This window comes from Trichoplusia ni, chromosome 9, assembly GCF_003590095.1.
Source record: "Trichoplusia ni isolate ovarian cell line Hi5 chromosome 9, tn1, whole genome shotgun sequence".
NCBI classification, from domain to species: Eukaryota; Metazoa; Arthropoda; class Insecta; order Lepidoptera; family Noctuidae; genus Trichoplusia; species Trichoplusia ni.
Window position 1 is genome coordinate 9737324 of NC_039486.1, and position 9688 is coordinate 9747011.

Sequence of the window (9688 nt, forward strand, 5' to 3'; positions counted from 1 at the left end):
TTTTTAACTTCTATCTTATCAAATATTCTACTACAGTACCGTTGTTTACTTTTATGTCAGTATATGATGTTGTCGACAATGTCAGATAACCATCTGACTGATGTTATTTCATTAGTTTTAAAACAAAACTTATAACTCCTAAATTAGGATTCAGAAAGATAAAGAAAATTAAAATAGTGTGAACATACTTCGTCGTCGTCAGTGCATCTTTCGGATTCCCATTAGAGGCCAAAAGTTCCGAAACGCTCTTGTAACTCCTCGCAGACTTCACAAATTCATGCATTGACTTAAAGCCCTCAGACTTGGAACTTTGTTCATATGCATCCTATTATCTCAGCGATCGAACAATACGTGATCAGTATACAAGTTTGAAGAGCAATTTGTTGCAAAATATTTCATCAACGCGATAATTAGCGCTGCACAAAGATAACCGCCGTTATTAATATTAGAGAGCGGGGCGGCGGCGCGGCGGCGGCGGCGCCGCTGCGTGCTGGATGCGTGTTGATGCGCCGAGCGGTAATCTCGATCTTTAAGAAGCGCAGATTTAATGGCTCGTAGGATCGTTAATTAAAATTTTAATTAAGTAGAGTTAAGTGAGAAGTAGATTGAAGACGCAAGTTTGTCATTTCCGAATGTCGTCCGTGAAAAGTGCTTTTTTATTTCGCAGAGAAAATGCTTGGAATGTTTTAATCAATTTGTACTGCTAAATGGAGGTGCTTGTCTGCTGGTGCAGCGAAGTTATTGGAGGTTTGCACGCTATTTTTAATTAGTGACAACTGCGAAGACCACGAACTCCGGCACGACATTTCTTTGGAATTGTTTAGTAATTACATTAAAGCAACCCGTGTAAAGTGTTTCGACGTTGTTGATACACAAACTCCAAAATAAACTGAATCGACATTTACTGCTCCTCTTTGATATTTAAGTTTGCAAGCATCACTTTTACAGCGTAAAATTTTATTTAACTGTTTTGTAACTTAACATAAATAGTTTTAGTACCTTGCTTTCGTTAGGGCACTTTGGAAGTTAAAGTGACTCATAAAATGTTCGATTAATTACTACAATGCAATAGATACATACCTAAGGTAGGTATATACAGAAACGTGATTAGAATAACAGTCAATATACAAGTATACAGGTCAAGTGGGTCGAGTGCGGGCCATCGTCCACGCATCGAGTGTGATGGATGCGTGCCGCGTAGACGCGTGACGTCACTGAGTGCCTCACCCGCGACGACTCGCGACGCGCGACATAAATCACCCGCGACGCTTTGTCGCACCCATTACCGTCTTTTTGTCGTTCACGTTATTCCCAGTGTACATTACGCTTAAGATATTGTTACAGATTGCTCTTATATTTTTCTCCTGCATGCAAGCTTTTATTTTCGTATTGTGTGACTTGAAATATGGAATTTGGGCGCGGAATTGTTGTTGGGACCAAAATGGAGAACAGTATCTATTGCCGTTTCTTTTCTAAAGATATTAATGGGTACAGAGGGTCTTTCGTAACAAAATATTTTCTTTGTCGTTTTTGCTACCATTATTAATTTCACGGCAAATCTTTGATGGTGTTACTATCACGTTCAAATTGTAAAAAATTAAGAAATTAAGAAGAAGAAATTAAGAATGCAGGTGAAATTACACCAGGTTTGTTATAATTAAAGTTTTGCGGTGTGATCAGAAACATGCAATCCCATATGAAACCATAATTCTTAGAAGCGGTTTCTACACTACAGAAACAAAATATTAAAAATAAAAAGCTACTTCTCATGTTAGAGTTGATTTAAACAGATAATGGTACTAATGTATATGGTTTCATTATCTCTAATGAACGCGGCATATCACAGAGGCAATAAATTGTCTTTATATATGGCAGAACGTCCACTGGGCTGTTACTTTATATTTGTTAACATAAAAAGCGGTGACCGTAACATCGCAGTTTTTATATGCAGCTCATGCATCCTCATCGTGAGTAATTGGAACAGCGGCGGGCTCGTTTGGCCCGAGATTGGCACCCCCAATACTTGGCCGTCTGGCAATGTCTTGGCTTGCCAGTAAGCCCGCACTTGGCAACGTTCACTTCACTACTGAATCTTAAGTAAAAATCGCTCCGGCGAACCTACATGCCACTTGATTGCGTTTAAATTTACTAGTAGCTTAAAGAGTTTAGTGTTATAGCTGGGAATGAGATTCTGCTAGCTTTTAACTTGTTTGTTTCAGAATTTAATTCGTTAGTATAAGAACTGTAACCCGTAGCGTTGATGTTGCCCTCATAATATAATAAGTTCGTCATACCTAAGTAAGTGTAAGAGCTATTGTCAGTTCGTTAGTCACGAGGGAAATATAGAAGAGCAGTCACGATGTCAGTTGATCTTCCAACAAAGTCCCACTTCACATTCATCCTTTGTGGAGCGTTTGAGTGTCTCCTGCAATTACCTCTCAGCCGACCTCCCAAAGGGTGAATATCAATTTGGCTCGTATTAAGGTTTTAATAAACTGTGAGCCTTCAAAATTACTCTCCACAAGAGCAGAATACACGGTGTAAATGTAAACGAGGGGATGGCACGTGTTTGGGGCCCTATAAATAACGGGTACCCAAGGGCCCGTCTTTGGGCCCCTGTATATCTAATTTTAGGTGCCCTACGACGCACCTGGGCCCCTGATTAATGTTTTCCGTCTATTTTGTTGGGATATTTAAATACCTGTCTGGTATTTGACGGCGTCTTTAGCAACCCTTCGGAAGACAAGTAGGGGGAATTTATCAGCAGATTGTTGTTATTAAACGTTGATGAGTTATGCGGAAAGATCCATCTTAAAATTGTTGATAAAGTTTAGAAACCGCACCTGCAAAAGTTAGTAAAAGTTTTAACATGAAATAAATAGTATAAGTTCGATAAAATGGTCGGATATAGAGTAACCGCAAGAATTTTATTGCAGAATTTAATTATACTATCTCTAGCTACAAAACATAATGTAGGCTGTCATATTAATAATACCGACCGACATACGGCCTACTGCTCAGTGGACGCCTCTTTTCATAGTTTCAGCATTGATCACCATTCTAGTTTATGCGCTTGGCAATTTCTGATTGCAATAAACAGACGTTCCTCATGACGTTTTTAGTCATCCTTTGTCACTAGTGTTTTGAAAGAGCTAAGGGTAAACACATATTATCATCGGCCTAGTCTTTTCCCAACTATCTTGGGGTCGACTCCCAGTCTAACCGGATTCATCTAAGTACCAGTGTTTTACAAGGAGCGACTGCCTATCTGACCTCCTCAACCCAGTTACCTAGGCAACACGATACCCCTTGGTTAGACTGGTTGTTAGACTTTCAAACTTCTGACTACTTGTAATAGCTGTCAAAGACGTAGGAATAAAAGCTGCGACCCACAATTTAAAGTGTCTTCCGAAACACGGAGGATCTACGGACCAACCGCGTCAAACGTAGCTTAACCTTTGATCGATTCACTTATGCGGTAATAGCTTAGCCATGATCTACTCTACTAAGAAAGAGCACATAATCATGAAAAAGTCACATTGGTTCTTCCTAGACGGGGATTGAACCTCTTGGAACCTAGTACATACAAATGCAAATTAAGAGCCGCAAAGACACCACGACTAACCTATCTTCTATTTATTTTTATTTATTTATTTATTTATTAAACTGTTTACATTATAGTTATTTGTTTTGTATAAACCCCACAAAACTGTTTGCACAGTTTGTCTGTGGACGTAATGAATTAATCTTATTAACTAACAATTTTACAATTAAACTTATTCTAGATAGTAACTAAGATAATAACAATATATATATTTTTAATATAATATATTCAGACTTTATCCTTTGACAAACATGTAGGCAACGAAAGGTCGTTACTCACATGCCTGCCAATAGGTAAGTCTTTAGAGTTCTGCAAAAAGCTTTTTTATTATTATTATTTCGTATACTGGTGGGCAGGCTGTTGACAAGGTACGGTATCCTTTTACTGAGTGTTCTGTCCCCATAGTAATTATTTACTCTGGGGACTTCATATTTACCTGCACAGGCTGCCCTAGTCTTATGGGAATGATTCAATATTGAGTAACTCTCCCAACTGCCGTGACTATTTGTAAGGATTTGGTATTTGTGCTTTAAACTAGCAGGGAGAATTTTACATATTTTAAACAGCTCGTAGTAATTATCTTTACATTTTATTTTTGTTTTTTTGTCTACTAATAATTTAAGGAATCTAATTTGTATTGTTTCTAATTTTTGAATATATGATTTGAAAGTCAGGCCATTCTAGCAAGTCTAGTTTGTTGCTATCTTGATGTAGTTTATTTATATATTCGTTTGTAGTTTCAAATGAGCCGCCGCTCCAGCGCTGTCAGTGCGACAAGCTTCGCGACGCGGATTACGAGGGGCCGACACCAAACATTTTTGCGTCCAATTTGCACCAGACCGCCGTCACCCTGAGGATTATACACCATACTACTGATGAGGGTAAACAACTCGAGATTTTGATGGACAGCGAACATGCCATGGAAATATTACAAAAAGATATCTTTATGCTAGGTATGACCCTTCTTTTGAAACATCCCTACAGCACACGATTGCGAACTATTTAATGTTTCCAGGAGATGCTATCAAACATTCTATTAACCTCACGTCGCCGTCGCCGGGTCGCCCCATTCCATCTATACTGCAGCACTCTTCATTACCCTCAGTACGCAATAGATAATTCAGGATATTTACGCGCACCATGTGTATAAACATTGCGAACTATAATTTGTTCCTCCCCTCATCGCCATAAGGAAGAAATTGAATGTTTGCATGAATTCTTTCGCTCCATCTTTATACATTAATTTATTCATACTTAAGCGTCGTTGCATTTAGAATGGAAATTTCCTTCCTGTATTTTGTACTGTTTTAATGCTTTATTGCTGTTACAAAGACAGCCAAGCGGATTTATTCATATTTTATGCATACTTCGCTACTACATTATCAAAGTATAAAAGTTGTAAATAAATAACAGCACGATGAAACATTTTTATAATGTTCGTGGAATGAATTGCTTTATTGTAATACACAAACAAGACGAAAGTTTCATGCAAATTATTTGTATTGCATTAGAAGCGAACCATATTAAATAACTATGATCTTCATATTGAAAAAAAAACGATTACTAGAACTAATACCAACATTTTTATTCATTCAAGTTTAGAAAGTCGTTTTGCATTCAAGATTGCAGTACGTTAACAAAACAATGAACAAAAACACAACGACGTCAATAAGCAATTCCAAGTCAACATTCCAGCAATGAAATTACTTACGAAGGGTGCACCTCAGCATAATTTGCCAGGCCACAATGGCTCTTAATGTCGTTGAATACGTCCATCTAAATTCAAATATCCTTTGCATTGTTCCAATTAAAATAGTAGAACAGTCCATCCATCTGTAAATAGCAACAAATGAGTGTATAATTGCAGTAATCCGTCTGTCCCGGGGGATGACGAAGCAATCAGTGGGTAGACGCCGCGGGCGGACATTTGCATCCAGGGAGCATCGGGTCGGCGGCGAGCGGAACACCGGGAACATCCTGAATATTAATACGGACTTGCATCACTTTGATATTTGGCAGATGGACTTTAGATGTTTGTGTAATGAGGATTATGTCGCCGCTCCAATTGTGTTATCTGTCACAAATGTACATTATGTTTGGCAAGTGAAATAGGGAATGGATCACATGAGACTTGCATCCCTTGAGGGTGACAAGAAATAGTACCTTTTCCCTAATAAACATTAGCAGTAGATGGCTTTCCAGCAGTTGTAAATTGTACCAACAACAGATTGACGGTTTTTTTGTAACTTTTCGTTTCTTTTCGGGCATTTTTAAAAGTACCCAAGCAGTCCATTTGATTTCTATCTCTTTACGCACTTATTTGAACATATTTCAATGATAAAACAATATAAATTATTTCTGCTCACAAAGGAACAGCTCTCCTTGCAAATATTTAGCTTACCCTTCTTCCTCACCCTTCGGATATCGAGCTCGTGTTGAAAAAGCGCGTTAGGTGGAAACGGCACTAATTCGAGCTGTATTAATGAGAATACATCATAGAATGGCTACAGAAGTTCTGCTTCCAAAATATATATATATTAAACCTTATGCATTTATGGAGTTTCATTTGGTTACAAAATAACGTGACAATTTTATTGCGAAATCAAATTAAATTCAAATAGTTGTACTTTAGATAAGGTCTCGTCAAATATCTGTGTGCATACTCATTGTAAAGTTGCTTCCGTGTGGGTTTTCTGTTTGTTCCATTTTGCAATATGACGGCCTGCATCCTTTGACGCGCGTTTAACCTAGAAAGGAAAAAAGCGTCGGTTGAGCGGAGGTAGGCGAGTGCTGTAGCTGTACGTAGATAAGAACATGTCGGATGGATGTTTGTAGACAAACTTTTGTGATGTGGTTTCTGTGAAATCGTGAACATTGCTCTCGCTAAATTTGTTTGATAAATCATGAACCTGCTGGATTCGTTTGAAAAAATTGAAGAAAAACTTTAGTTTATGAATTCTGTGATTAGTACTCAGATAATTATATCAACATTATAGAGATAGTATCTTTCAAAGATTTTAAACAAATATTAGACTATACTGTTCCGTAAAACTCGAATAAATAATTAAGCAAAACAGTCAACTATGCAGCCTTGTATAAAAACTCATAGATCCCATCTTTACTCTCCTTAAATTACTCCCACAAATGACTGTATCCGAAACTGTGGCCCTCTAAAGACGGTCAGATAAAAGCCATAGCGTGTAGCGCCACCGCAAGCGATCTGCTCGCCGATAAGTAACCGCGCCGGCGAGCGGCTGGCGACAGTCACTGGCGCGAGTTACTGGCGCGAGTAAGTACCCCACACACACACTATAGACTAGATTGAAACGAAGCTTGTCTGTAGCTTACTAACGTTTTAGGAGGCTCCTTAGACGGCACTGAGTAATTTGGATTTGTGCCCATTAAGGGAAGCTAGAGGATTCTACACAGGATTAGAGAGATCACATAATACGAGTATGCTCACTATATTTTCACCAGTTGGCTTGAATAATTAAAAAGAATACTATACGCATCCACTTTTACTAAACGGCAAGTGATCGTCTTCAAGTGATCACTCTATAATATTACTTAAGTGGCACTAACTTATTGAAATCACTCTAAAAATATTCATGTCATGTTTGCTCGTACGTGTGTATGTATAAATGATTCCCTTTCAGACGATATCCGCTCCATTAAGTAATTATATGAGCCGAGTTCAGAGTACAGAGTTTTGGCGGTTCCGAGATATTAACGCACCGTTTGAATTGATATGAGACTTGTCGTAGGGAAGGAGACATCTATTTGATACATATTATTCATACTATTTCGTCCCACGCGCCCTTTACTTTAATATAACATACAGTTACGCATGAACAGTTTATCAAATTCATTTTTCTGGCGGTATTTTTTGTTTTCAACTGCCAAATGTCAAAAACATCTGAAGTTCAATTTGATTGGCATTCAATTCAAACTTTTCTTAAATGTACATTCATAGATGTATAAGGGCAGCAATAAACTAAACTCATGTAAAATGAATCCCAGGATAAACAAGGTTTAATTTAAATCTGCTAAAAAGCAAGTCAACTGTTTAAAGTTACTCGGCCGCGACACGCAACAAAAACAATAAAACAAACGATGAAGTAATTAGAACGATGATCATTTGGTTGTAAACGCAACGTGAAGTGTAATAATATTGTTATTATGTATCAAATAGCGGAGAACACGTGTGATAATGATGTGTGAAAGTGATAAGGGTTTGTGTTTTAATTGTTGGAGCGTTTTAATTTAATTTAGTGGGGTCGGGGCTGAGCGCTGTGACTTACCGGCGGAGGTGGCTCGAGTTATTGCTCAATGGTAATAACGCCCATTAAGTTCAGGTCTCGGCCTGCCCTCACTGTAATGCGGACTCAGACGTTACACTTTATGATGTTTCGAGGCCTGCTCTGTATAATCTGATCTTTAATTAAAGCATCCTTGGCCTATGGTAAACATAACAATGTTGTTATCATAAAAATGAAGCCACTATAATTCCCTTATTAGGTTAATTTACTGGAAAAGTCATATATAACGTACTCACATTTCATATTCCTCATAACGGTCGAACTAATATACGTACATTAAACAATACCTTACCAGAAGTTTGACACTATGACTCGTCACACACAGCGCTTGCCTCCGGCGCACACACGTTACAGTACAAAGCCACCACAAAGGACAAAACATCAGCAACTTGCATACGCAATGAACATCCGATCTAACCGTGCGCCCGCCACGTAACCGCGGGCTCTAAAAATGAATTTTAATGGTCACTTAGACCGGTATAATGAAGACAGCACGCCGTTCGCCCGCGGCTAACACTTCCCCGCTATTCTGTGTTTGAAGTTATTTTCATGAAGGGACGTTTTTGAGGCAGTTCGTGCCCGTTGAGTAAACTTTGTCCCGTCTGCAGCTGATATGCGACTATTATTCTTAGTACGGTCTTAAAGAGGTATTTAAATAGAGGTGTTATATATGTAAAGTGACAGCGGGTGAGGCCTTGATCTGCGGCCGCGCGACCCTCATGACGCGCCGCTCGTATTAGGCAGGAATAACGCCTGTGGCACCTTTACCACACTAAATATTCTACTACACAATTTTCTGTACGGGACTTTCTTCAGTGCCACAGTATTGTCGAGATATTTCTGTTTCGTACAAAATATAAAAGTAAATTCTAAACACAATATTAAAACATGTCTCGATGAAGTGATTCCGCGAATCCGTAAGAGGATTTGCACAAGCAAACATAACGTCATCAATATTTTATGTGTCCTCCAAATTGTACGTGAAAGCGGTAAAAGGAATTATTGATACGTACGTACGGTTCACGCTGCCACTGTAATATTAATATGTATAACCTAAATATGTGTACGTTTACTAATTTCTGGTTTCTGGTAAATATTACATTAGGTCCACAAACGTCCTATCATCAAATATAGCGCATCTCAAAAGTTTAAAAACCTTTAGAAAACTATTATGTGAATGAAATCTATTTACTACACATGACTGTAATAAAAACTAGCACACAAAACAGGCATCGAAAACTACACATAAGGCACGTCAAGTCAAGCACTCAAGCTCTGTCGATAACAAGACTGGGATGATAAATTCGCGTCAGCTGTCAGGCCGTGACATGCGACCCGCGTCACACCATTGTGTCATATTGACGCGCATTCAGGGCGCCGTCGCCGCTGAAGGGTTATATTTTTGGATGTTCGATTTTGTGGGATCATGTGCGATGATTTTTAAGCGGCTGTGCAAGTTAAAAGGCGTGAAATTTATGTTGCGTTTAATCAATTTTGTTGGTGTTTTGTGATATTTTTGTGTTATTTATCGGTGACGTAGTATATTTAACAAACGCTGCTGCATGAAAGATTTATTCAAATCATAATATTAATTTTATTCATTCATTTTGTCGTCAAGTGTGTGCAGTTTTCGAACTCTAAAACAAAATACTCAATCTTTATAAAGAAAAAATCACTTTCCTGGGATAAAAGAGTGACGAAAGATTTCGCACGTAGCCTTGCTTTCATTAAAATTCAGGAGTAAGTACCAGGAGCTCAGCGGAAT

The 9688-nt window shown here is 38.3% G+C and overlaps 1 protein-coding gene across 1 annotated transcript; it reads left to right on the plus strand.

The window, feature by feature from the left end:
* Nucleotides 1-481: 481 nt before the first annotated feature.
* Nucleotides 482-8509, plus strand: LOC113497659. The gene is made up of 3 exons (XM_026877327.1): nt 482-747; nt 4342-4557; nt 5472-8509. The coding sequence occupies exons 1-3, from the start codon at nt 708-710 to the stop codon at nt 5714-5716; spliced, it is 501 nt and encodes a 166-aa protein (XP_026733128.1). The 5' UTR covers nt 482-707; the 3' UTR covers nt 5717-8509.
* Nucleotides 8510-9688: the final 1179 nt, after the last annotated feature.

Coding starts and splice junctions, on each gene's coding strand:
- LOC113497659 (XM_026877327.1), top strand. CDS start 708: ATGGAGGTGCTTGTCTGCTGGTGCAGCGAAGTTATTGGAG. Junction 748..4,341: donor GTGCAGCGAAGTTATTGGAG/GTTTGCACGCTA, acceptor ATTCGTTTGTAG/TTTCAAATGAGCCGCCGCTC. Junction 4,558..5,471: donor AAAAGATATCTTTATGCTAG/GTATGACCCTTC, acceptor GTATAATTGCAG/TAATCCGTCTGTCCCGGGGG.